Consider the following 25,919-nt stretch of genomic DNA (forward strand, 5'->3'; position numbering starts at 1 on the left):
AGACGATTCGTCGGTAAAGATAGACTAGAGGTTAGTTAGTAAAATCCAAGGTTGACTTCCAAGTCACTTACTCGGATCAAGATCTCGATATCCTTCAACCAAAGGCAAGCAAATTGATATCTATCCTTTGCTACTGCCTTCGTCAATGGGATTCTCTTTTATATACGCCACTTGCGCATCCGATGATGGCGAAGAACCCGGTGTATCGTTGATCGGGAGATACGGCCGTCTATAGTGTTGACCAGCATCTAGGTTGTAAGCTGGGGACGCCGTTTAGCTAATTGTAGGTTATACCGCTTTTCCCGACATGTAAGAATCTCTGGCCGGCCTATTCGAGGCTTGGACTCAACAGTGGTGGATGATTCGAACCGTTGAAGGATGTGGTAGACAGCCGTCCTGTCGATGCGAAACGCGCGGGCAATAGCTGACTGGCTAGCCCCGGCTGCAACGGCTCCTATAATAGCTGCACGTGCAGTCGGTGATAGTTCCTGGCCAGGTTGACGGCCGGCCGTCAATTTGGCCCCGATTTCGGCCAAATTGACCATGGTGGGCTAAAGTTGGGTTGGTTAGAAGATGGAAGATGGTGCGTGTCATGTCGCGACGCGCGTTTAATTGATGTGGGGTGTGACAGACTTTTGAACCCTGACTGTAATTTGGTTATTTTATCATAATAAATGCGCGGACCCGCGCACCTGTTGGAGCCTATGCGTACTTCGTACATAGGTACTGTACATACAATATGCATCGGGAATGGATCTTCACGAGACCGCGCGTGCTTGCATTGAGTCATTCAGCCCCACCAGCGAACCAACAGTGCCAAAGAGAAAGTACAGATTACCTGGATCACGACAACCACCGCGCCGCTCCCGTCTCTGCAGAACTCAGGTCGCTAGGACATGTCGTCTTCGCACGAAGCGCCGAGCCAACTTACAGGTTACGGCCCATGGCCTACGGTACGTAACACTTTCGTCCCGACGCGTAAGTCGTACCGCTGAGTATTGGGGTGCAGGACGACCTGCCTGTCGACGAGATCATCGCCACAGAGGGCGCCTGCTTGCACCCTCGGCCGCCAACTCCTGTCTACTGGAAGAACGTCTCTCCGGACTTTCACAGACGCCTCTGTTGGATTTTGCGTCTCGTTAAAAACGTACAGGAATACAGATGCCGCAAATACGGCAAGGAAGCCGCTGAGGAATGGCGCGTGCACCACACACCTCCCGAGCTGCGCCAAAAGTACCGCGACGAGCTTGAAGCAATGATAGATGCCGCGAACGCCTCTAGTTCCCCGAGCCCTTCGCCCTGCGATAACCCGACCGATGAGAAGTTGTTGCCGTCGCAGAAGCAGGCGGTCTGCAGCCAGTCTTCTCGACGGCTGCCTCTCGCGACACCATCGACCTCCGATGCCAATATAGATGTTCCCGCCGCGGCTGATACAGCCCTCGACGCCTTCCCACGACGGAAGCGACGGCTCTCTACTGAACCGCCAATTGCAGCAGTCCCACAAGGCGACCCGCCTGTGTCTACCCCGGGCGAATTGCCGGGCCCGCCGCCACGGAAGAGAAGGAGGGTTGCGTCCGGGAACAGCGCGGATGGCGGTGTTACTACGGACATGAACACCGATGACGCCGAAGCACCGGGTGCGGACGTGGACCGACTTGCCAAGCGGCGCTTTGCCAAATCCCGGGAGACGAAACCGGCCGCAGCAGCTCCGGCGGAAGGACTGACGAGGAGTGCGCGCATCGCCGCGTTGGCGCGGAAGAACTACAAGGTGTGAGAGGAGCCGTCAAACATCACATGATGAAAGAACTCGAATCCCGACAGGAGCACGACCAGCGGGGAGTGTTGTGCCGGGCCGTAGCCCCGTGTGCTCTTTCGTGACCGCCACGATACCCGAAGAGCCCGCGGGCTCTCTGGTTACAGAGCGGGGGCAGTATTGAGGTAAGAGGCGGCGGAGTTACGTGGAAGTGCTGGCACTGCGGGGGATGTCCTCGGCGAGAAGCATCCCGACAAGGCCCGGAGCATGGCGTCACTGGCCACGACGTACCACGCCCAGGGGAGGTACGAGGAGGCGGGGAGCACCAAGGTGGAAGTGTTGGCACTGCGGCGCGACGTCCTCGGCGAGAAGCATCCCGACACTCTCCAGGCCATACACGACCTCGCCATTACCTGGAATAGCCGACAGCGACGTCCTGAGGCGTTGGCTATTAACCCTAAGCATTGCCGTATTGGGCTTCGTTTAAGGCTGTAGAGAGTTGCCAAACGTATGTCGAACAGCGTCTGAGGTTTTGGTGTGTGGCTGCTGTAAGTGGTAGGGCTTCCGGATGTGGTTAGACACCGGCGAACCAAAAGGGGACACCGTTGTTTTAAACATAGTGCCCCGAGATATGCACTTTATGTGTAAAGGTTCGTAAGGTTCTGTATGCTCTGCAAGCCTGCATGTCTGCAAGGCTACAAGACTTGCTCTGTCAGCAAGGTTTGCACAAGACGTTGCCAAGACTTCCGTGAACTCGAAGTTCTGGGCAAGAGCCATACAAGCCAAATAAGCCGCCACATATTCCCGCTAACGTATATAGTCCTATACACATTCAGGCTTCGAGGACACTCACACCCTAGCTTTACCCAAAGGTCCTATGTGTGATAGTCAAAGTATCCTCTCCAATCCCTTATCATACCTCCCATTCACAAACCAGTTTCACTCCGCCAGGTTCTTCAATGCGTCCTCAAAGCTGTTGCCGATAAGCCGCTCAAAGACTTCGGTATAGCGCGCCTTTGTCTTCTCTACGACCTCGGGGGGCATCTCGACGTCCGGCTTCCCTTTCTGTATTACGGGCAGGGTCAGCATTGGTCCCGTCAGCAATATGCGCAGCGTTGATCTCCCAAACGTACCAGGCCGTGGTCTGTCAACCAGTTTCGGAGCACCTGCTTGTCGACTGCTAAGATGTTAGCATACCGACTCGGATCTCTCCCGCTTTGAGGTGGTTGTGAATCAACTCCCGAAGGTCGCTTTTCACTTACAAGAGTCCTGTTCGCGTCCGACTACAAGGGCTGTTAGCACTTTCTTTTTCTCCGCTACACTACACTACCTGTAGACAGAAGATATATTGTTCTGGGGGGTGTTGGGGCCGACATACCTTGGTAATCGGCTCTGCTCCAGAAGCGCGAGGAATCAGGCCTGGGAAAGGCCTCCATGTCAATCGAACGGCATAACAAATGTTGGGGTACTAAATCCGTCTCCTCTCCCAGTGACACGCTCGGATCCGAAGACACTTACGTCAAAACCTCGTCAACAAGATAGATCTCGTCGGTCACGTCGTCCAAGCCGAACTCAAACTTGGTGTCGGCCTTCGGTAACACCGTGACGTCAGCAAGACGTCTCTTCGTGGAGGGGTAATAATTGAGGGAGCTATCTGGTAGGTAGGTAGGTAGGTAAGCGCGCTTACAATGATAATACCACGTTCCTCGGCATACGCAGCGCCGGCCTTGTAGCAAGCGAGCGCGAGCTCCTCGATGCGGGAGGCATACTTGTCGCCCACAAGCTTCCGCGCCTCCTCGGGGGAAATGTTGATGTCCTTGTCGCCCAGCTCGGCCTTGGTGGAGGGCGTGTAGATGGGTTCAGGGAGACGTTCGCAGCGGCGCAGGCCGGCGGGCTGCGGGAGTCCGTGGATGGTCTGGGTCTTTTCATACCTGCGGGGATACCAGTTAGTGGTCCCGTTGGATAGTTATGTGCCGGGGCCGCACTGGGGTTTGCTTACTCTGCCCAAGCGCTGCCCGTCACGTAGCCACGCACTGTCGGGATGGGAGGTTAGCTTATGGCGCAGGCACCTTTTGATACCTACCTAGTAATAGGGGGACCTGCCAATGGCTTCAATAGGGAAGATCTTGAGACGTCTGAGGACAAAGAGTTAGCCTAGACTAGATATAAGACAAGGGAGTTCCTGGCTCGAAGCTGTACCGAACGGTCATCGACCGGCCCCGAAGCATGTTCTTCTCATCTTCCGTGATGAGGCCCGGCGAAGTCGGCGGGCCCAGGTGGAGGAAGTGGTGCTTCAGGCCCGGGACCCGGGATGAAAGAATCTCAAACCATTTGGCCGACAGCAAGGTCAAGATGACGCCCTTGGTGGGAATACCGTTCTGCAGTGCATCTGGTTAATCATGTGAAGGGGGGAGGCTATGCTGGCGATACTTACCTTGAGGATGACGTCATAAGCGCTGATACGGTCTTGTGAATCGGTCAGTAAAATGGAATCGAGTCAATGGGAACCTACGACTCAGCGGTGGGAAGCGTACCTGAAGTCACAAAGAGGAGAGTGGGCTTGTCGCCGTCGGGGAGGGAAAAGAGATCCCTGTGGGGATCGAATGTCAGTATCATTTACACCAGCTGGGCAGGGGTGCCGCCCAAGCACACTGGCGCATATCACGCATGGCCTGCTTCACAACGGTGTTGTCGTATCCCCGAGTAACCTCGACAAATTCACTTATTGAAAGGACCAGCTCATACCTGACTTTGCCCTGAGATATTTTAGGCAGAGAAGTCAGTTGCATGTCAGTGAGGACCTCGGCAGCCATTTTGGTTGGTGTTGTGATTTGTTGTGATGTCGGGTTAAAGATCGTCGTTGATGGTGATGGTGCGGGAGAAAGGTTTGCAGGTAGTTTCGATTGAGATACAAAGTAGGAAATCAAAGCCCTTGATGAATTGGAAAACAATTCGCGTGTTCCCACGTTATGCCTCTGTCCTGTCGACTGTTCATTGCATGCTCACATGAAAATCTTGACGAGGGGTGGACGCGATATCGGTGCGCGGGGCAGCCAAGTGGAGCCACACAGCGCGTGAAATTGCCGCGTCTGGGCCTCCGACTTCAACCGTCGAACATCGATCTCGAGAACGAAAGACAACCTAGAGCAAGAGAAGAAGCCCAAGGCAAAGGGGCCCGTGTGCTTGTGCCATGTACAAAGTTTTATGCCGAGATTGTGATCAAGTAATATACTCGCGAAGTAGTACTCACGGGGACCCGGACCCTTCGTTCGGTTCTACGGATTTCAGGATTCCACTCAAGGCGCGAATGGAGTGGTCCTCGAACGGTAGTGGCCGTTGACAGAACACTTCAGTAAGACACATAGAAGTTACGTCCAACCAGCCTTCGATGTACCTCGTAGGCCGTGTTGTCTGGCTGCCGCAAACCCTTAGACACAGGGTTCGGCCGCTCGGCGATGAAAACTAAGCCGTCGTTAGACTCTCTCAATTCCTGGATGGTGTCCTCAAACCAGGTTGTTAAAGTGCAATGGTAAAACGCCTGAGAACTGGTGAAGAGTAAAGGACATTTTTGAGAAGAGCTTCTCTTGAAGGCATGCACCATGCTCTGGTCTCTCACCACGACTCGACCAAGGCTCTACCGAATGTGCGATTCGCGTTGATGTACGTCGTGGGGACATGTTTGAGTATGATTTGTGGAGTCCCGCGAGGGTTACTGATACCTAGAGGCCGGAATGCCATTGTCGGCACCATCAGTGTCCCTGACAATGGTCAAGATGGCGGAGCTGTAGATCGAGTCCATACATTCATGTGCTGCAACAACTGGTCCTCGTTATCCTGCAATACCCACACAGCATCGATCCAGATATAGTAAGCGATGATATAGGGCGCTTAACAACGATAAGGGCGTTCTTGAAGCCTAAGGTCCGCGATACTTCTCCCCTGCTTGGCGCCAATGCCCCGACCGTGGAAACCTGCTCCATAGCCCGAGTGGTCAGGACTCAGGGGGATACGCTTTGCACGGCCTCAGACCTAACTCAAAGCAGCGAATATATGTTGGTCCTAAGCCAGGACAGTGCGGTATTTCTTAATGTCAATCAAGCGGAAGATATGAATCTTCTGCCGGGACTTTAGCATATAACCTTCATCCCAGAGGGGGTGTCGACTACCAACTGTATGACACGGCCCCAGCCGTCAATCCGGCGGGCACAGCAAGCATTACCTCTCCTTCCAGTGATCTCGCCATTCACGAACGTCGACGTCGCGGATCCACTGAATACCTAGGTATGCTGTTTGCATTTCTTCTGCGAAGCTACCAGGTAACATCTCGACTCTAATTAGTACGTGTTCTCTTCCTACAATCCGCTCACTCCGTCCCGGGGATCGTGTTCTCCCCGCGCTTGATCTTCTCCTCATACTCGGTGAACGTCTCAATCCCCTTGGGCACGCCGTTCCACTGCAAGCCCTGGTCATCCATCAACTTCGCCCTCTTCTCCATCGCCCTCGTCCAGCTCGGCAGCGCCACCATCCTCTCATGCCACGCGCGCACATGCGGGAAACCCTCCCACACCTCGTCCCAGCTACTCGCCGCCAGCACCTCAACCAGCCGGAAATTCCACGGCATGAACGCCATGTCGGCAAACGTCATCTTGTCGCCCACTAGCCACTGTTTAGCGGTAGGTTTCTCGGCCAGGACCTTCTCTAGCACGCCCAGCACTCGCCGGATCTCGTTATCGTACCGGTCGATCGCGCTGGGCACCTTCTCCGGATGCAGGTGCCGGAACCAGCCGGCCTGGCCGAAGTAGGGGCCCTGCCCGGACATCTGGAAGTGCAGCCACTGGTTGAGCAGGTGGCGCTCGGCGAGCGAGTCGTAGGTCAGCCGCTTGTCCTTGTCGTACACCTCGATGAGGTACTGGTAGATGGCGCCCGACTCCCACAGCGTCAGGCCCGTGTTGGGGTCCTCGATGGCCGGCACGCGCCCGTTGGGGTTGAGGTTGATGAAGGGCGGCTTCTTGACGTCGTCGAACCGGAAGGACTCGATCTCGTAGTTCAGCTCGAGTTCCTCGAGCAGGAAGACCACCTTCCACGGGTTAGGTCCCGGCGCTTGAAGGATGGTTAGCTTAGGTATCCAGTTTTTTATCCCTCCGAGACCAGTAGTAGGTCCTGGGATGGAAGGACACTTACGGGTCAACCACACACGGATCGGTTTAGCTGGGTACGCCATCTCGGTGGATCGAGCTTTTCGCGGGGAGTTGGGACTTGTTGGGATTTCGTCCTTCGGTGGTCGTTTGGTCTGGAGGAATGGCTTGGAAGGAGAGCACAAACGTTAGAGGAAGTAAATCGATTATAAAGGTCAGAGCAGCAACTGGATGAGAAATGGCCCCAGGCACTCCCCCTCCCGCCCCCCTTGCAACTGCTTCATCCGAACAGGTACTACTCGTAGCTCTCGGTCGGATGCCCCGCTACTAACTCCGGGTCTTCCGCCGTAGGAAGTGGCTTGGATTTGCTGCAACCTGCGGTCAACGAATGGGGAACTGCATCTCCTATTATAGGTGCCAGCATTGGATCACTTTAGCAGCCAACAAACAGGTGCTACCCTGTATACCAATGACAGAATAATATGCACCGAGGTGTGGAGTGATTTCCATCATATTGCAGGTTCCGTTATCCGCTGTGCAGACATCCTCAAAAGCACACGATCCGGGCATTAGACCCGGCCACTATTCCTACGTAATAGCTACCAGAACCAACGCTGACAAACTAAGAACTAACGGACATGTATGTATCTCCCCGTTTACCTGGGACCATGTCCGTTCACAGTCGTGTCACGTCAGTAAATGTACCCACACGGCATTTTTTGGTCCCATAGACAGTGTGACACGCGATGATGACCCTCCTGGATGTCAGAGGGTTCTGCAATTACCACGTATGCTGTGCTGCGCATTCATAGTAGTGGAAGGCACATGCATCTCCATTTCAGCGTCATGCTGTCCGAACGCAACAGCAATCATCGAGTCCTCCACGTCGGTCACGAGTCTCACGACCGGGTCTCGAGCTATCCTCGCCGAGCAAGTAGGAGTCCGTATATCAAGGGAAGGCGGTGTAGGAGCTGTCGCGGACGGCCGAGTATGAGAGGCGTGGGCTAAGAGTGACTATACATATCCTGAAGAAGAGCCCAGGATTGGCAATGAGATGGACAGAATCCTCCCCCACCTCCCGTTCCTTCAGCCAGAAGCCTGATCCCATTGAGTCCATCATGACAAAGAATGGACTCCAACACAGTCCAGGTATAGGCTTTGTCCTCCATCGTGAACTCGAATGTCTGCACTCGGTCCTTGATCTCGGTGATGCGGAGATTAAGTCGAACTGTTTCGGATGGATGGTGACGCGTTCGGCCTGCATCTTGAGGGCTATGGGTAAGGGAGTATGGAGCTTCTGGTAAGTCTGTCCAGGACCGGCTTGGGCCAGCAGTTCGGCCATTATATCGTCCCATTTCAGAGTGCTGAATCTCATCCGCGGCATGTAGCGGGCGTAGGTATCCTTACAGCCCTGTTTGGTGCATTATATGACGATTCAGGTGAAGGCTGGATCAACATCCTGAACTCGGACGTCTGCAATTTCTCCTTGATGAAGTTGATGCGCTAAGATGTGAATGTATCTCCCGTCAGGCAGCGGGAAACATGGAAGGATTTGAAGTAAAATATGACCGCAGAAGAGCGAAGGAAGTTAGATACGATAGCAAACCTGGCATTCGAGGGAGGCACCTTGTGGGCACCAACTCAACACCACAAATGCACTCCCATCAACATTGAGACGGCTCTGGCATACCATCAACTGCTTAGTTAGCTGACCGACTTCTAATCCCGTTTCCCGTTTCAGAGGGTGAACTCCATGCCTAGCTCGGTGATATCGCGTAAAGACCTCCGCGCACGTAACACGCCCTGCAACACCAGAGGCCCCATGAGGCCGGCGCAAGCAATCGCGCCGTACTTCAGCACGTCCAGGGAGCGGGGAACGTCGCCCACCATGCCGACCACAAACGAAGCCACAATCACGCACCCCAGCAGCGCGAGCAACGGGTCCCAATTTACCACGATGGCCCTGAACACCAAGCGTAACATCGACGTAGACTTGCCCTTCCGCACGGTCTGCGGCCGAAAGGGCTCGGGGTTGGCCGACAGGAGGTCGAAGCGAGGGCCGACGTTGTATAGGAGCGATATTCTTCAGATCTTGGCCAGTCAAGGATCTCCGCGTAAACGGGTAGCTGACCGTCGCCGCGGTCGTATAGACATTGCGATCGAGCCTAACCCAGTGGTCCGAGACGGCGTAGAGCAGGTTCAGGAGGATTAGCTGGCAGAGTCGTTGAGAGGTCTTCTGCCCTTGGTCGTGTCGGCGATGAGCCGCGCTACCGAATCCTCCGAGAAGAGGACGTCCTCAAGGAATAACGGTAACTCTATTCGCGGTTCTAGGACAGAATCTTGAAGACGTCTATTTTGTGATGTGATATGTTGCATCTATACCGTCCCATCCAAGTTTGCTTGAGGCATAGCCTGCTTTCCCGATCATACACATGGCCGGTCTCCATGGACATCACCACGGCTCCTCGGCACCACCCTCAGGCCGCCTCGCCATGGACACGGGGAGCCATAGGGCTTCCACGCCACGTTCTGCATTGTCCAGACATTGCGAAAGTCTCGAAAGGTCAAAGCCAGGGCAGAGCCGGGTGCGGAAGTGCTCGGGCCTGAACTCAGCACCGCCACACCCCCCTGATCCTCTCTCCGGCGAGATTCACAGCCTTGACAGCGAAGTTCCGGTCCAGGCGTCCCAGTTCCGGCACTACCACTGGCAAGTAGTACATATTATATTGCATAAAATTACTCAAATTTATGGATGGGCCGATCACCAATTCTGTTCTCTCGCACTCGGCCGTCGACGCGTATTGCGCCTAGTATGGGACACCAAATAATTCACGGCTTCATGCGGCCCGATACGCGCGGACCGAGAATTGGCATGGGATGGCATGTTACCTCTGCAGGCGCCCCCCATCTGCTTCCTAAAGCAAACATTTCTGGACCAGGAGATCGCCCAACATTGCTGAAAAGTGGCGTTATCGGGAAGGAATATGCAGCGTGATGATGTTGAGGTCATGCTCGGCTCAACATGCGACTGTAGAGAGCACCCTTTTCTGTGACTCACCTCTCCACAACGAATTGCACATCTAGTCTCTAGAAAAGAATTTCGGATCTCGCCATACTCTCCTGTAACTTCTTGTGGTAACGATAGGTGGATATGTGAAATATCTCGGAGCGGTTCCGTGGAACAGGCCGCAGGCAAACGAAGAAGTCTCGGGACAGTGATTGCCGAGGCACTTCAACTCGGACGGCTCAGGACCCGCACCGGTAAGCTCAAGGTTCTGACACATGAATCTAAACGCGGGACGCCAAAGGTGCAAGCGATATGCACTAAAGATTTAAGGTTACCGTGGGACGGAAGGGGGAGGTGCGGGGAACTCTTAATAACTGTAGTACTATCATGATATCATTCTTGAGGCAGACTTCGCTGGCGACCCAACACAGTCGTCCTTTCAAGGGACAGTCTCTCTTTTCGAATGAGAGGAACTGAAAAGGGGCGGTGGGCAAGGATCCCACCTGCAGAGCGAAAAGAATGAGGATTCAAGTACCCCAAGGTTGAATGACCGGTCGGAAATTGGATTTCCCCATGAACAAGGAAAGAGTCAAGACTCGGTGTAAAGGGATGGTAGCCCGCCTGCTAGAAGCCTGAACTTGACGACCTGTCGATGTCTCATCAGATGTGGAGGGGTTTTCCAACCATTGGGTGGATCAGGCGGCAAGCGGCAACGGAGTCTAAAAGACTTTGGGCGCTCCTCCGGCATGCAAAGTGAGGTAGGTAAAATGCGTCATGCTTCTTGCATTCCCTACGTTGCACCCATTGCTGCCATTAAGGGGTAAACGAATACGATACGAAAACCGGGAATCAGTGCGTGGAATATGAACCGTAGTGTAAGGCGAAGGTACGTTGCGTGCGCACTGCAGTGACTGCACGATGCACAGGAGCTATAAGTAAAAGATGAAGGTTTCACATGCCTCAAAGACTGTATTCGCATCTGGTCGCCGGAGTGCAAGGTAAAAGTGCCGAGACCAGGGACCGGCGCTTGCACCCCTTTGCTGCAACCCCCCCACCAAAGCCGGTCCTTCCTCCGGCTCACTAGCGGGACCGGTGAAGATCTTGCATGCCCAAACTGCCACCAAACGGGAGCAGTCGATGCCAGGCATGATGCATTCTGCCTTTGGCCTATTTTCCCCCCTCTGTTCCACTGCCAGTTGCTGTTCCCACGCGAAGACATGGTGCTAACCCTATCTTCAATACCGGTCGCCTAGGCCCGTCATCCCGTGTTGCAGGAATCTTCGAGCATCTTCCTTCTCAATCTCCAATCATGATGATTCCGAGGGTAGCGGAGTACCGTTCTTAGATTTGGTTGTCACGGCTTTGCTTCGGCACTTTGTTGCACTCATCCGCTCCTAGGCCTTCCCCATCGTCCAAGCTAAGGTAACTCACGATGGTAGCCTAAGAGGGGCGGTAGTGGGTTCAGTTAGGCTAGGTCGGTAGTGGTATATAACGGTGCTCGGAGGTGGGCCCTTTTCGCGGAGTCCAGTCGTGGTTCAGACGACAAGCTTTGAACACTTCACAGCCAAGTAAAAGAGCCTCTCAAGCATTGATTACAATACACACTTTGGTTGTGGCACAACTTCAGCAACATGTCCGGTGTTATTTCGCTCCGTGATATACATTGGTCCGACCAAGGTCAACCTACCCCTGAATATCCCATTCTATCAATGGGCGCAGAAGGGATCAGGAACCTACCAGGCGTACGTTCTACTGCGATAGAACGGATATCTGGTCATCATCACTGACGGGCTGAGACCTTGCCAGATCCCGGGTGTCCGCTGCAAGAAATGCGCAGAGAATGGGAAGGAAGTCTGGGTTATACCGGGCCTTTACTGCCCCGAGTGCCAAACACCTTCTCCGGACGACGGTATGGATCATGCATGCTCTGACGACTGAGAGCGCACGACTGAGCAACGGTAGGGGATTACAGTTGTGAGGAAGTAGATGGACCAAATGGTTTCTTTAGCTTTTTTTGTCTTTCCGACCAAGACTCAGGCCCACGTTGAGCCACTACTAGTAGTGTCAGATATACTATGGAATCGCTTTGGGAGACCCTGGAGGTAGTTTAGTTGCTGTACGGGGGCTGTCATAAAGACTCTACTAACCAATCCATCCAATCCGGGTTCATACCTCCCAGGTCTTGGTCGCAAGACAACCCGTAGTGTGGTAGAAGATGGAAAAGACCTACAGGGATCACGTCCAGAACACGAGTAATCCATGTATCGTCTGGAAATGCTTTCGTTGGATCAACTTTCCGTCCCAATTTCAACGACTTAACTTTTCCTTCTCCGCCATTAGGACCCTGTCTCCCCTTATGCTTACCTCCCGATCGGTGCTGTCCCCTGATTCCGAGTCATCCTTCGCAGACATGCCCAAAGCCTCCGATAGAGATTCCCTCGCCTGCGGTCCGTGCTTCAAGACAGCGCTCACATCCGCCCCAGCCTCGACCAGCAAACGCGCAACATCAGTATGGCCCGACTCGGCAGCCCAGTGAAGCGGTGTCCGACCGTACCCATCCCTCGCATCCACGGCCGCTCCATACCGCAGAAGCACCTTAGTACAAGCCACACTAGCATGAGCAAGATGCAGCGCTGAGACCGGATGCCTAGGCCCCTTTAGTCGCCTGCTCTCCCTCGACGACACGCTCCTTGCCCTTCCCCTCAACCCCCCATAGCCCTCCCAACCCTCCCCAGAGAAACCCGCGCCATCAAACACCGCATCAACATCCGCCTTCCCCTCCCCCACCAACACCTCCACACACTCCGCCCGATCCGCCAGCACCGCAACATGCAACGCAGTCTGGCCCAGCAACAGCAATCCCTTCCCCTTCCCTTTCCCCGAAATTCCGGAGGAGGAGGGGCGGCGGCAAGGAGGAGGTCCTCCTACTACTAGTAGTGGCAACCTCCGATCCACCTCCACCTCCACCCCTCTTCCTCTTCCTCTTCTTCTTTCTCCTAGTGTTACAAGATACCTCACTACCTCGACCAGCCCCCCCGCACACGCCATGCTCAGCACGCTCTCCCCCAACCCGGTCACCCGGTCGACGCGGGACGCGTTGACGTCGGCCCCACACACTTCGACCAGGAAGCGCACCATCTCCCGCTGTGCTGCCGCCCCGCTGCCGCCCCTGGGGACTCGTGATCGTATGGTGGCCATTAAGGGGTTTAGGCCGAGGTGGTTTGGCTGGTTTGCTGGCAACAGCAGGGCTGCGGGGGAGGAGGAGGTGGTTGTGGTTGTGGTTGTGGGGAGGAGGTAGCGTGAGACCTTGTCGATGTCGAGATTTGCACAGGCAATGCAGAGGTCTTCTGCTGCTGCTGCTGCTACTGCTGCTTGCAGTGCAAGGGAAGAGGGAGGTGGTGGTGGTGTTACGGGTTGTGGTGAGGTTGTGAAGAGACGGGTTACGCGGTTGAGGCTTGTTGAGAGCAGGGTGAGGGATGTGGTCATGCCGCTGCTTACGCTCACTGGGCGGGGACGGCGGTGCGGGTGGGCTGCTGTTGGTGGTGGTGGTGGTGGCTTGCTCTTATTGGGTGCTGGTGTGGTTCTGGCGAGGAGTGCTTTCTCGGTGAGGGAGGCGATCCGTTGCGCGAGGAGCTCGTCTTGATGCTGGTCTGATGTTTGGGTCTGGGTACACCGGCATTGGGGGCCGTGCACGTGGATCGAAGGCAGGCGACTCTGTGTGTTGGAGAAGAAGACCTGACGGCATTCGGTCTTGCGGAGACGTTTGGGTACGGCTTGGACCCGCGGTGTCCGTGGATATGATGTCCTGGTGAGCGACTCCTCTTGGATTGGCCATGCGTCGAGGCTGTGGGAGTCGTCCCAGGCCTGGTGTCGGCGAACGCTGAGGGTGGTATATCTGATTCCGGCCATTTCGTTGCCGTTGAAGGTCCCTGGCGATATGACAGATGAGATGGTGTTGAGGATGTCGTGGATTTAAGTTACCTTAGGTACCTTAGGTACGAAAGCTTATGCTACCTTAGTCTCGGAACACCAGCCGAGCTTCTCACCGCGTTTCTTACCTTTGGCGCCAGAGTTCTGGATGAGCCACAGACACCACATCCACAATGTGCTTGGCACTCGCCTGCCATAGGGCTGGGACACGGCGCCTTGGGCAGCTATGAGCAAGCTGAAGACGCTAATGTCGTGATAGACCCGCTTGGGAGCCGCAGCCCTATGCGTTTTCTGCCCGCCGATTCCGAAACGGGAATTCGGCGCGAGAAACTCAGAAAATCCGCCACAAGGCAGACTGTTCAGTTTTTGAAACCTGCCACGTCATTTTGAGCCGCATCCCCTCCACAATGTCTGCCCTTTGCTATTGCCATGAGCTTGAGCACTGGGCCATTTATGTGCGCGGGGTACCTGAGGTGGGCTTGTGGACATCCAGTAAATTTGGAGACAAAGGAAAGGGCAACAGACAAAATAGGACAAGTGAACGAGAAGAGGAGGTTGCTGGTGACGAAACTGCTGGGGACTGAATCCTCAATACTCGATTCAACAAAAGCTAGGTTTTGCCCATAAAAGTTCCCTGTCTGCTCAGAAAGGTCCAGAGCTGGTAGCTATGAGGACGAGAAACTGCACCTTTTGAGCAACAACGAAAACTAGAAGCTGTCGTTTTGTTATGGGGAGGGTGAAAACGTGGTCCTGAACCTGGTTATTCACTTTCTTTTTGGGGCAAGCTGCTGACTCAGCAGAGCTTGGGTCACGTGTCCAAACGGTGGACCTCGTACCCGTAGGTAGTTGCAAATTACACCGTTTCCCAACTCTACCGTGGTGTGATCCTATGTGCCGTGCACCACATCTCCACTGGTCCATACAGCCCCGCATGGCTTCCTGCAAGCCACATTCCTCCTCCGCATCTTTTTCAGTAGTTGTCAGTAGCTCGCGACAACACCAAGCGATTTATCACCAAGTGTGTTGTCCTCACATCCTAGCATTGCCTTGTGACCACTCGTTCCACCGACGCGCGTTGCGAATTACTTAGCCAACAAAACGCGTTTGCGGCCCTGCTCTTCTGTGTTTGCTAGGCGCAGCGGCTGAGTTGCCCTGGACATCGGGGGTAAAGGGGCAAGCCCACTTTTTCCAGGAGCATCTGTTAGAAAACAACACCCACGACACCGCGGTTGCAACTGCGTAAGGCGCTTACGCCGATGTATTCAGAAGGCTTCAAAGCAGTCAAAGTAACGGGTTAACGAAGAGATAACGTTAGAGCGTATCATAGACATATTCGGAACAAATTGGACACAAAAAAAGACCACCAAACATGAATCAGCAGACCTTCGCTGCCGTGGCCTGCCCGAGCATCATGTGCCTATGCAGACCATCCGAACGTTGGTGAGGCCACGGCAAATCTGACAATCAGCGAGGGACCCTGATCCTAAATGCAGCTCTGGCGGTGATGCGCATGGACCCCAACCTCGAGCGGCTGCGAAAAGCGGTCTAGGAGACTAGCACACCAACAAGTTTGACGTAAACCATCAAACCCCATACAAGCCCAGGGATCTGCTGGTCGTCGCCAAACCAACTGCTAATCTGGCGGTCTGCAACTGGCACCAGCAATGAATTCATTTCCTCATCACAGGGGAAGAGTCTATGTACTCTTAACTGTCGGCGTCCTAGGCTAAACTGCCTTATTTGATCACAAGAAGCGAGGACAACGCCCCGTATCCCTAGGTTCTAGAGGTTAGTAACCTGGTATATGCGAATCGGAGGGGGGAGCGATTGGACCACACCTTCACGTTCGTTTTCCCTGTGAAGCCTGCAATGAGCCCGGAGAGAGCTTCTCCTTCAGGAGCGCGATGAGATGTCCATCCCTGGCTTCCGGGATCTCCGACTAACACCTCGCGACCCCTGTTTGTCTTGATCTGGTCCCAGCGCACATGTTAGCAAGCTTGCCGTTTGCAGGAAGGGACCTTGATAGAATCCGTGCCTTGAATGCCAGTGTATCCCCAGTCCCCTCGCTCACAGCAATCTCATTGATCCGCTCGCCTCCAGGCCCGTCGACGTCGAATGGAACTACCTGGTCCTCGGGCCAAGTCGGAGGGTCTTCATCTTCGCCAACGTTCCTCCTCATACCGACGTACCGCTTCGGTTCCCAGAATCTCCTGATGAACTGCACTCCGAGACCGTGCAAGGTCGTCCCGGCCGGGCCGACATACAGGGAGATTCGTTCCAATTTATCCACCGGGCCCCACTCGAGGGGCTCTTGGGGCGCCAGATGCTCAGGGATCGCACTGACTCTCGAGGCGGTCGGCGCCAGAGGATATACGCGGTCGGCCGACAGGGGAACAGGTCCCGCGCACTTCATGAGGTGCCGACGCGTGCGTGGTGGCCAGAGACGGTGGCCACAACGTTCCATGTCCGGTGGCGACGAGCCTGCACCGGAACGAGGCATTTCGAGAAGTCCGATGCTTCGTATGATTCTGTTCTAATGTCGCAATCGGGTCAACGACGCGAAGCGGGTTGGGGGAAACGAAGAGTCAAGACGTACCTGATCGATATAGCCCGCGACACCAACTAGGCTTGCCCCGTCGGAGACGTTGAGAAGCGTCGAGCTGATACACGGCAACTCTACACTGCGCTTCCAGCCCCGTTCCATTCTAGCCCGCCCAGAGATTTCTTTGGTCTTTAGCTCGACAGAAACTACTTTGGGTAACGCATTCACGCCGTTGTTAGGGTCCGCCGTCGCGACAAGGAGCTCCATCTCCGTGATCCGGTCGCCGCTCTCGAGACGGATGGCTGTTTTGGTGCTGTTGAGCACTTCGGCACCGTCCCGCCCAAAGATGCGTCTTCGCTTGCCGACTACGGCGCCCAGACCGATCAGGTAGCCACTCTCGGCCCAGTAGGCCTCGTAGATGGCCGGTCTGTTGCCGACCTCCTCCTGAGAGTAGAAGAACAGAGTCTTATGTAATGCGCGAGAACCGATTGGCACGGGTTCGTCGGATACGGAGATCATGTGTCTACAGACAGCGGCCTGGAGGATACCCGGCTCGGGCGCATCCAGCGTCCGCATTTGGAGGTGGTGGTAGTAGTGAGGGGCCAGCTGCTCACATACGCCCCAGATACGCCTCCTATTTGCGAGGACCATGAAGGAGTCGCCCATTCCGTACCTTGGGGTCGTGGCCTCGTTCAGCCACATGTACACGGCCTTATAGTCTACCTCGAAACGCTGTACTTCCTCGCCGAGGAGTGGCCACAGTTCGACTAGCCACGGCATGTCGTGCTTGAGAAACCACTTCCAGAACGCGTTGCGGCGAGTGGCGCTAAAAGCGGGCCACGACGCCTTCAAGAGCCCTAGTAGATCGTTGCCGGGAAGGAAGCGGAGGACGTTGTGGAGCACCTTGGGCGGCAAGGAGGAGAAAGGATCTTGCACACAGGGGTCCCGCGTAATCCCTAGACGGTCGGGACGTAGCTGGAACACATCCTTGGCCAGGTATTGCGCTAGCAATGCTGTGATCGAAGGTGATGGAGACGGATTCGTCACAGAAAACTATATGGAGCGTGCTATTAGCCATCCCGCAGGCGCAGGTAGTCATCAGCCACAGCCAGCCCGGCCCGTACCGTACCTCTTCACCCGGAATAGACTCCCACCTCTGGTCTTGGCCCGAGATACTGCCGTAGTCGATATCCAAGCACACAGAGTGTGTTTTCACGAGCCCGGCCATCGTATCGAATAGCGCATCCTTGTCAATTTTTGTCGTATCGTCGTCGGCAGTGAGTACCTGGGCAAGGATGTTGAAACAGCAGTAGTGGAAGGGGAAAACGAGAAGGCCGGATTGATCCTGCTTTGAATAGCTGGTGCGCCTCAGACTTCTGAACTGCTCAACGAGTTGATACGAAACGTTATCGCCAACGCTTACCAGAAAAGCGACGTTCCTGTTGGAGGCTGGTTCGGGTCTATGGATGGAAGGTTACCAAGGATCCTGTAGTGAGAGCAGGCTATGGTAGGAAAATATGCACTGGGACACATACCATCGCCCATCTCCACCTCTATACCGCCCTATCGATCAAGTCACCGTCAGCCTTCAGGCGACAAACGAGAGACGGTGAGGGTCACGCCTAACCGAGTCGCATTCCACCGACTTGCCAGAGATAAATGCCCTGGATCCAACCAGTGTTGTAAGTACTCGTAGATGAATTTTCCGCAGCAATGGACCTACCTTGAATCGCCTTCGGCTCGCGGGTTGACGCCCAAGCAGCAGCTCTCAGAAAGCCATGTGAGACTTTCCCAGCTGACAAGGCGCGGGTCGTAGCTGCGATCTTCCGTATCTGGCCACCACGATTCCTCGCCGTCCTCCTCATCCGCTCCATCCTCCCGGTCCTTGTCATCATCCTCGTCCTCGTCATCCTCCATGTCCGAGATGGAATCGCCACGTTCCAGTGCCTCGCACTTCCGCGCCACAATCCTCTCCCGTCGTCTGAGTGCGCCTGGTGCCGTCGAACCGATCTCGCTGCCAACCAGGGAGCAACCGCAGAGGGCGCAGAACGTGTCGAAGCCGCCCATGGAAATTGGTAGATACAGAGGTGCGGGCTTGCGACTGTGATGCCAATATTGGTGGGATAAATGAGATGGAAGCACCCGCGAGGAGGGGAAAGATTCTCCGCGCTAGTATATAATAATGATAATAATAATAACTTATTCCGCCCGGCGGGCTTAACCCGAAAAAGGGCAACTAATACCGATTTAACCATACATTTCGCAAGATATGTCCTGATCTCCTTATAGCTCATGCAGTAATCATTCTAGCTTATGCTCCCTCCTTTGCCATTTCTCTGCGGGTTCTCGTTAGTTAGTAGGATTGTTCGTAGGCTGGCTTGAAGGCAATTCCCCAAGTGTTCAACGTCCTATTCTCGGCGGCTGAAGCAGTGCTTGGTTCCTCAGCCCCTCTAAAATTTGCCCCCGAAATCGGGATGCTGCATTGTTCCGTATGACTCAGTCCGGGCGGCTAACCCAACCGGGCCCGGCCGAGCGGGGATTGCCATTGCACGTACTTCAGCAACCCTCTGAGTATTACTGCGCAGATCTCCAAGCGAGCCCAATTGATCGAGTTCCTTCTGTATTCCGGGTTTCGAGTGATTAGGTTCAGAACTGACGTGCAAGTTGTCTACTGCACTACTACAGACGCCTCTATCGAGTGTGTCAGCCAATAACTTCACAATGCGAGACCTGCCCAAAACAACCGAGGACATCCTCAACACAGGTATCATGGATCCCGAATTCGCAGCCGCCTGGGAAGCCCGGGGTTCACCACCGGGCGACATGCCAACAGACATCATCACGCTCAAGCGCATCGTCGAAGCAAGCCTCTCCAACCTCCAATCCCAACTCGCGGCAACCCGACCCGCAAACATCACCGAAACGGAACACTCCATCCCCCTCAACACAGGCTTCACCTCCCGCCTCCTCATCTGCCACGCTACCCAGGACCCTTATACCCCATCCCCCATCATCCTTCTCTTCCACGGCGGCATCCACGTCCTAGGCCACCCGGAATTCGACCTTCCCTTGGCCCGCCGCCTCGCGCTCGCCCACAACGCAACAGTCCTGTGCCCCTCCACCCGCAAGGCCCCCGAATCCCCCTTCCCGTCCATGATCGACGACGCCTGGGCGATCCTCCAATCCGTCGCTCACGAAGCATCCGCAGCCCCAACAGCCCGTACCTTCCTTCCTTCACACGCAGACGCACACGCGGGCTTCATCGTGGGCGGCGCGTCGTCGGGCGCTAACTTTGCCGACGTGGTGGCGCACCTGGCGCGGGACACGGGGCTCTCGCCGCCGCTGACGGGGCAGTTTCTTGTCTGCGGGGCTTTCATTGACCGCTCGCGTGGTGTGCCGGCGGCGTATGAGGGGAGGTATTTGTCGCGGGAGCAGAACAGGGACGCGCCGGTGATGAACGAGCGGTTTCTGAGCGCGTTTTCCGAGGTTATCGGGCCGGAGGCTGGGCCGTCCAAGCTTTGGGCGCCGTTTACTTGGAGCTGTTCTGGGGGTATTGCCGCTGGGCATAAGGGGATGCCGAAGGTGTATTTTCAGGTTTGTGGGATGGATATTAACCGGGATGATAGCTTGATATATGAGGGGGTGTTGAGAGAGGAATGTGGTATTCTGACGAGGGTGGACATGTATAGTGGGTTTCCTCACTGCTGGTGGGATTCCTATCCTGAGCTCGAGGCGTCTAAAAGGAGGATGGAAGATACCATAAAGGGATTTAGGTGGCTGCTGGCTCGGGATCACGAGGGCTAGGGAAGGAAACCGACTGGACCTTCCACCAGGTCGTAGCTTTGCGGCGCGGTAGGTCGAGGGGCTACCGCGGGCCCACGCAAGCTTACGGATCAGCAATGTAGCTATTCAGCCGAAGGGGCAGGCGAGGTCCGCGGAGGGGGGGGGGGGGGGGAGGGGGTTCGACCGCCGCGGATAGGACGTTGAACACTTGGAGACTGGCCTTCAAGCCGGCTTATTAATGATTTCACTAACCCACGAGTACTCGCCGAGAAAAGGGCAGAATGGTGAGGACACAAATTAGAAAAGGAGGACGTACGGGCTCTGGGAGACCACGATCCATCTTAGGACCTGTACCGGCAGATCGCAATAATTGCCCTTTCGGGTTAAGCCTGCCGGGCGGAATAAATTATGTGTGGGAGAACACACACAGGAGGCACACACACAGAGGAGCGAAGGCATCAACTGTGGTGGTCTGCGTGGTTGTTTTGTGGAAGCTAAGCTCGTGGAAGGAGGGGAAACCCAGGGCAAGGTAGGCGATCTGGAGAACGAGGAACCACGGGATCATGTGGTCACCCGCGACATTGGATCAAGCACTTCGACAAACGCACTGTGAGAGGCGAGCAGTACATAGGCGAGGCAGGAAGCGCTGCAAATACTACTCAATTCTGCAAATCGAAAGCTGAGTAAAGGAAGGAGGAGAAGATATAAGGTGCGCGCCTGCGCCGCAAGAAAGAGATGATGCGGGCAAGAAGATCAAGGATATCCTTGAAGCCAAGAAGGCACCAGGTGCGAGAGTCCTTCGAGACCAGCTGAGTGTTCTAGTATAATCGGGAATAGATTGGTCATAACAGCAGGTCGGTCGGGTTTGACATGGAGGCCATCGACGGTGTGTAGCTGAAATACGTTATTTGCAACGCAGCCAGCGGAAATTCTTCAATCGAGGCTGGCCGGGGTTTTTGCTATTGTTGAATTGGCAGCGGTTACGGATGCCCGATTGGGCATCAATCGGTCACATTGCAAGGCATCACCGGTGGAAGGCCTCAACGCGTTTCAATCCGTACAGAGTTGCTTGGAGCCCTCGAATCTGGGGACCCCGAGAACCCGTCAAAGAGGTTTTAGGGGCGCAGACTATTCCACTCGCGGTTAGGACAACTGAGACCCACAATTCTAACCCAAGACGTTCGCTTGCATGGGACGTTCGCTTATCCTGTACGTTATCATTGCATATTGATGCGCATTGTGGCCAACGTCCCAACAGACCGGCCGTTCCCAAGGTTCGAGTCTTCTCATGCATGCCACAGCAGGGGAAAGACAAATGCTGTTACAGATGATCCGCCCAGAAGTGAGGTTTGCCGGATTGCACGGCAGCTGGTCCCGGCGGGCACCAGAACCACCATGGTAATCAAGCCCTGCCCCTGTTGGGCAGACTCTTCGGACCATACACATCACCCTGAATCAGGTCAGGGTAGCAGATCCCACCCTGTCTTAGCGCTGCTTCCGTGACCTCAACACCAATAACCGTCTCGTCCAACGGAAGCACCTCGCTCTCCAGCCTCCCGTCTCGCGCACTCATCGGCCTCCCAGAACAGTCCGCCGCCCCAGCCCCCCAGCTTGCTAGGGTCGGTGAGGAGGCCCCAAACAAAGTCTGGCTATCGCAGATGATGGAGCGCACGGAAAGGCATAAACGAAGAGTATATTGGGTTCTAGCTAAGTAAGAGAAAAGAAGCAAAATGGTGGTGAGAAGGACCACCCTAATATATCCCAGAGAGCAGCCCGTGCGTAGATGCCGCTTCCTAAGCTCTGGGCACGTAGGTTCCGTACCCACACGCCCGATTCCTTGTGACACTAACCCCATCAATGTATTGTTTTCACTCGAAGGATGACTTGGAAGTTAGGCGCAGTAGGCCACTGGTCAACGTACTGACTCAGCTGGACGACCCGTGTCCAAAACGCCATTCCGGAGCAATGGGCGGCAATACACTTGAAAGGTCGGAAAAAGAACGGCATTGTATTTGCTCGCCAGCATAAGGATCTGTGCACCAGTCACTCACTGACAATAACCCGCTGCAACCTGTCACTCCCATTCGCCACTGTCATGGGCCTGTCACTGTGCCCTCAATGCCTTCTTGATGCCTCTTTGGATCGTTGCAACCATCTTCTCGGTAGCCACTGGCGATATGGGGATTTCATGGCCACCAGGGTGCTCAAAGAGTTCCCCGATATCCTCGCAGCAGAGGTGCACCGGTTTCATACATTCAGCAAGGCCCTTGTCTTGTGCCCCGACCAGGTGAACCGTGGGGATCGTTATGACCGGTTTCCTTCCGCAGTCAAGTGCATTCTCACAGTACCGCAAAAGATGTTCTTCCTTTGATTGTCTTTTCTGAGAATGGCGGTCCGCCACAGATGAGAATCCCAAACCCGAACGGGAGCGGGAATGGGAGAAAGCCAGAACGCCGTCAAAGGGCTCTTCTGACTGGACATATTCGACGAGGTCGTCGATGGCCATTATGATGGTGTCGGGCTTTTCTGTGTCATAGTACGCGAAGTAGCCTGCGCCGGGCCCAGCGAGCGCCGCGATATCTAAACGGTATCAGCGCTGCGGTGATTTGGAACCAACGACCCGTCTCGACCAGGGCCGTAGTGCAGCAGCAATATCCGGTTCGCCGCAGATCTTACGAGGAATGGCGCCCCGATTCAGCAGGCCCAATCGAGCAGAATGCGGTTCATGATGCCAAATATGAGTACATGTCAGGATGGCGCTTGTACATGCCCATGGCCGGAATCTGGAGTGCACTCTTCTTATCCACATCGGAGACGACAATCGCCAGCACGTCTCTCTGGTGTCTATTGCCGATTCTCTAAGCGGTTTTGAAGAGCGCAACTAGGTAGTCATGGCGTACTTTCTTACCTATACCGGTATGGTCTCTCCGATTTCCCAGGCACACGAACATTTTGAGATTGAAGCTCACTCCGAGTTGCTGTGGTATCGAGCGTGCAACAGGCTTCCTGGTCATTTACGCCAAGTTGGCCAGCATTATCGGATCTAGAATCATGTTTTTCCTCGCCCTAACCTTGTTCCGGTGACCGAGGAACTATGGCAAATACATTGGCATAATATCGTCAGTTTTCGCCCTCGCAAGCATCACCCGCCCGTTATTCGGAGGCGCGATAGCTACCAACACTACCTGAAGATAGGCCTTTTTGCTAACTGGCCAGAGGCTTGTGTCATAGCCGGCCGAGGAACACAAGGACATAAAGTTCCCAAAGCGAAGAGAGTGAAGGCATCAGAGGCCCCGGGGAACCGCGCAAGAAGGCCATAGGTTGGGCATTGCCCACCAGATGGAGTCCTCCCCTGAGAGTGGATGCCTCGTTGCCAGCAAGTGAATGCAAGCAGCTTGAGGTCAAAATAAGCTCTCGCCTCCCAGGTTCAGCTGCCAATTCATCCCGGTCAGCATGGAAGCCGGGGATGAAAGTTCAAGAAACAGGGGCCCCACGAATGAGGCCGAAGCTTCCCATTACTGCCGACCCGAGGCGTCCTCCAGCTGCGGACAATGATTGCCAGATTGAAAAAGCAGCGCCTGACATATGAAGTACCATGTGGCGGCGTGCCTTATCATCATTTTGTGGAGGCGCCCCTGATGGAGAACCTACACGACCTGGTTGGATCGGCAAACCGTTGAACTTGTATCGAGCTCGAAGCTAACGGGGAGCAAGGATAACGTTCATTAGGTTATATTGCACGGCTGCTTCGGCCAAAGCGGGAACCTACCGCGTGCGCTTGCTCGCCCAATAGCATGGGCGTCTGTTTACCCCAGATTTAACCACCAAGCAGCTCAATAACCGGCAGTTCCATGCTGCGGTACTTCGCCAGTCCGGATGCCGGCAAGCTTCGATGCGACCGGCACGAGCTTTCGGTACAGCCCAGGGACAGATTCCTACGTTGCCATGCCCTTGTTTATAAGGAGGATATGCCATGGCCTGCTTGGCACTCTTGAGATGACCCTCTCCGCCGTCTTCTCTCAGTGATTGACTATCCCCAAATATTGTCAGGTTCCCATCTTGCTGCCAACCGGGTAAGAACAAACCAAGACCCCGAAAATGAAGGCCTCACTCCTCGCCACGGCGGCGGCGCTCTACGCGCGAGAAGCTGCCGCCCAGTTTGCGCAGGCCGCCATGATGCGGTTCCAGTGCTCGCAGCTGGTCATCGAGCGTCTCGACCCGCTCGTGAACCCGGGCCTGCTGCCGTCGACGCACCTGCACCAGATCGTGGGCGGCAACTCGTTCAACGCGTCGATGCCGCCGGGCGAGTACGACCCGGCCGCGCACTCGACGTGCACGACGTGCGACTTCGCCGAGGACTTCTCCAACTACTGGACCGCCAACATCTACTTTCGCGCCAAGAACGGCAGCTACAAGCGCGTCCCGCAGCTGGCCAACCTCGGGCTCACGGGCCAGGGCGGCGTGACCGTCTACTACATCCCGCCCTACGACGGCAAGACTAAGGTCACGGCCTTCAAGCCTGTACGTGCCCACATTAGATACTTCCCTTGCACTCACACCTTAGTACTCGTTGATCCTGACAGTTCAACCAGGGCTTCCGCATGCTGGTCGGCGACGCCAACCTCCGGTCGTCCAAGGGCATGCAGAAGCAGATCTGCCACCGGTGCGAGCACAACATCCAGCAGAACCCCTTCGGCGGCGCCCCCTGCACGGGCGAGGACACGGCCGCCTTCCCGAGCAAGCCGTGCCCGGGTGGCATCCGGACGACCATCACCTTCCCGACGTGAGTTAAAAGTTTTACTTAGTACTATCGCCCTAATCCATCATATCCAATACAAAAGAGATTATGCGTGTCCCTAACGAACGCGCGGGGGAAATATACAGATGCTGGGACGGCAAGAACGTCGACAGCCCGGACCACAAGAGCCACGTCGCCTACCCGAGCAGCGGTAGCTTCGAGACCACCGGCCCGTGCCCAGCCAGCCACCCGGTACGGCTCCCACAGCTGATGTACGAGGTCATCTGGGACACGCGCGAGTTCAACGACCCGTCGATGTGGCCTTCGACGGGGCAGCCGCTGGTGTATTCGATGGGTGATGCGTAAGTTTCTCTCCCAATAATATCACTACCAAATAAGATCCCTAGAGACTTTGTGATAGCAGGTTGGACTAACCATGCCACCTTTTTCTACTTTTCTTCCTCTGTAGTACGGGATACGGCCAGCACGGCGATTACATCTTCGGCTGGAAGGGCGACGCCCTGCAGCGCGCCCTGGATGCCCGCTGCAGCGGCAACCGGTGCTCGGCCCTCAAGACGCAGACCCCGCAGCAGGCCATGGCGTGCCAGAAGAAGCCAACCATCCGGGAGGAGACGGAAGGATGTGAGTGATACTCTTTGCGGATCTTCTTTTCTTCGGTTCTGTTCGAGACATGGATGTTTGTTCTGACTTCCTCATGCGTATTTATTAGGGCTTACGGCTATCCCCGGCGGGATGACGGTTCCCATGTAAGGGCGTAGTGCCATCCATTGTGTGGTGTGACGAGGGGGGTTAGGGATTATGGCTGGTAACTGACTAGTGCTATTATGACTCTCGACTTCATCGGTCGGTGTTGGCCCGGATGGTTCTGCGTTGTTCCTCGAAGAATACTTAGTAGTAGGTACCATATTCTATTAGGACGTATTAGCAGGTATCATGCTGTGAGAGTACCTGCATGCCTTGGGCTTCAAACTTCTGCTCTCACATCATCAACCGGCCTTACCTCGGTAAGT

The 25,919-nt window shown here is 55.2% G+C and overlaps 12 protein-coding genes across 12 annotated transcripts; 4 read left to right on the forward strand and 8 right to left on the reverse strand.

The window, feature by feature from the left end:
- Positions 1-91: 91 nt before the first annotated feature.
- Positions 92-603, reverse strand: B0T15DRAFT_541199 (uncharacterized protein). Its single transcript, XM_062869840.1, has one exon. It carries the CDS (start codon positions 543-545, stop codon positions 249-251), a length of 297 nt encoding a protein of 98 aa, XP_062719547.1. The 5' UTR covers positions 546-603; the 3' UTR covers positions 92-248.
- A 129-nt stretch (positions 604-732) lies between these two features.
- Positions 733-2,005, forward strand: B0T15DRAFT_283675 (uncharacterized protein). The gene is made up of 2 exons (XM_062863612.1): positions 733-953; positions 1,010-2,005. Exons 1-2 carry the CDS (start codon positions 897-899, stop codon positions 1,772-1,774), a joined length of 822 nt encoding a protein of 273 aa, XP_062719548.1. The 5' UTR covers positions 733-896; the 3' UTR covers positions 1,775-2,005.
- Positions 1,985-2,197, forward strand: B0T15DRAFT_368402 (uncharacterized protein; the record flags this gene model as incomplete). The annotated part of the gene is made up of 1 exon (XM_062864182.1): positions 1,985-2,197. A coding segment is annotated over one exon (213 nt), but the record flags the coding sequence as incomplete, so codon positions are not given.
- Positions 2,198-2,692: 495 nt separating this feature from the next.
- B0T15DRAFT_487094 (uncharacterized protein) lies at positions 2,693-4,566 on the reverse strand (the record flags this gene model as incomplete). Its single annotated transcript, XM_062866410.1, has 12 exons — positions 2,693-2,818; positions 2,887-2,930; positions 3,016-3,036; positions 3,132-3,172; positions 3,272-3,342; positions 3,441-3,684; positions 3,753-3,786; positions 3,857-3,888; positions 3,953-4,131; positions 4,188-4,219; positions 4,288-4,343; positions 4,499-4,566. 12 exons carry the CDS (start codon positions 4,564-4,566, stop codon positions 2,693-2,695), a joined length of 948 nt encoding a protein of 315 aa, XP_062719550.1.
- A 1,461-nt stretch (positions 4,567-6,027) lies between these two features.
- On the reverse strand, positions 6,028-7,431 carry B0T15DRAFT_577041 (glutathione S-transferase). The gene is made up of 2 exons (XM_062871050.1): positions 6,935-7,431; positions 6,028-6,853 (listed from the first exon to the last, which is right to left on the reverse strand). Exons 1-2 carry the CDS (start codon positions 6,972-6,974, stop codon positions 6,117-6,119), a joined length of 777 nt encoding a protein of 258 aa, XP_062719551.1. The 5' UTR covers positions 6,975-7,431; the 3' UTR covers positions 6,028-6,116.
- Positions 7,432-8,625: 1,194 nt separating this feature from the next.
- Positions 8,626-9,042, reverse strand: B0T15DRAFT_513908 (uncharacterized protein; the record flags this gene model as incomplete). Its single annotated transcript, XM_062868078.1, has 2 exons — positions 8,626-8,971; positions 9,020-9,042. The coding sequence occupies 2 exons, from the start codon at positions 9,040-9,042 to the stop codon at positions 8,626-8,628; spliced, it is 369 nt and encodes a 122-aa protein (XP_062719552.1).
- Positions 9,043-12,202: 3,160 nt separating this feature from the next.
- Positions 12,203-13,804, reverse strand: B0T15DRAFT_402571 (ankyrin repeat-containing domain protein; the record flags this gene model as incomplete). Its single annotated transcript, XM_062865170.1, has 1 exon — positions 12,203-13,804. The coding sequence occupies one exon, from the start codon at positions 13,802-13,804 to the stop codon at positions 12,203-12,205; it is 1,602 nt and encodes a 533-aa protein (XP_062719553.1).
- A 1,313-nt stretch (positions 13,805-15,117) lies between these two features.
- B0T15DRAFT_541215 (uncharacterized protein) lies at positions 15,118-18,531 on the reverse strand. The gene is made up of 9 exons (XM_062869841.1): positions 18,091-18,531; positions 17,995-18,031; positions 17,903-17,930; positions 17,791-17,827; positions 17,497-17,725; positions 16,422-17,420; positions 15,861-16,358; positions 15,664-15,795; positions 15,118-15,600 (listed from the first exon to the last, which is right to left on the reverse strand). The coding sequence occupies exons 1-9, from the start codon at positions 18,432-18,434 to the stop codon at positions 15,562-15,564; spliced, it is 2,343 nt and encodes a 780-aa protein (XP_062719554.1). The 5' UTR covers positions 18,435-18,531; the 3' UTR covers positions 15,118-15,561.
- A 398-nt stretch (positions 18,532-18,929) lies between these two features.
- On the forward strand, positions 18,930-20,306 carry B0T15DRAFT_541217 (Alpha/Beta hydrolase protein). Its single transcript, XM_062869842.1, has one exon. The coding sequence runs from the start codon at positions 19,089-19,091 to the stop codon at positions 20,169-20,171; it is 1,083 nt and encodes a 360-aa protein (XP_062719555.1). The 5' UTR covers positions 18,930-19,088; the 3' UTR covers positions 20,172-20,306.
- A 1,088-nt stretch (positions 20,307-21,394) lies between these two features.
- Positions 21,395-21,915, reverse strand: B0T15DRAFT_541219 (uncharacterized protein). Its single transcript, XM_062869843.1, has one exon. It carries the CDS (start codon positions 21,721-21,723, stop codon positions 21,553-21,555), a length of 171 nt encoding a protein of 56 aa, XP_062719556.1. The 5' UTR covers positions 21,724-21,915; the 3' UTR covers positions 21,395-21,552.
- A 339-nt stretch (positions 21,916-22,254) lies between these two features.
- On the reverse strand, positions 22,255-23,101 carry B0T15DRAFT_513912 (uncharacterized protein; the record flags this gene model as incomplete). Its single annotated transcript, XM_062868079.1, has 2 exons — positions 22,255-22,730; positions 23,059-23,101. 2 exons carry the CDS (start codon positions 23,099-23,101, stop codon positions 22,255-22,257), a joined length of 519 nt encoding a protein of 172 aa, XP_062719557.1.
- A 1,147-nt stretch (positions 23,102-24,248) lies between these two features.
- On the forward strand, positions 24,249-25,848 carry B0T15DRAFT_569241 (uncharacterized protein; the record flags this gene model as incomplete). The annotated part of the gene is made up of 5 exons (XM_062870801.1): positions 24,249-24,671; positions 24,743-24,933; positions 25,035-25,250; positions 25,358-25,530; positions 25,619-25,848. The coding sequence occupies 5 exons, from the start codon at positions 24,249-24,251 to the stop codon at positions 25,657-25,659; spliced, it is 1,044 nt and encodes a 347-aa protein (XP_062719558.1). The 3' UTR covers positions 25,660-25,848.
- Between the last annotated feature and the right edge of the window lie 71 nt (positions 25,849-25,919).

This window comes from Chaetomium strumarium (assembly GCF_033439665.1).
Source record: "Chaetomium strumarium strain CBS 333.67 chromosome Unknown B0T15scaffold_6, whole genome shotgun sequence".
NCBI classification, from domain to species: Eukaryota; Fungi; Ascomycota; class Sordariomycetes; order Sordariales; family Chaetomiaceae; genus Chaetomium; species Chaetomium strumarium.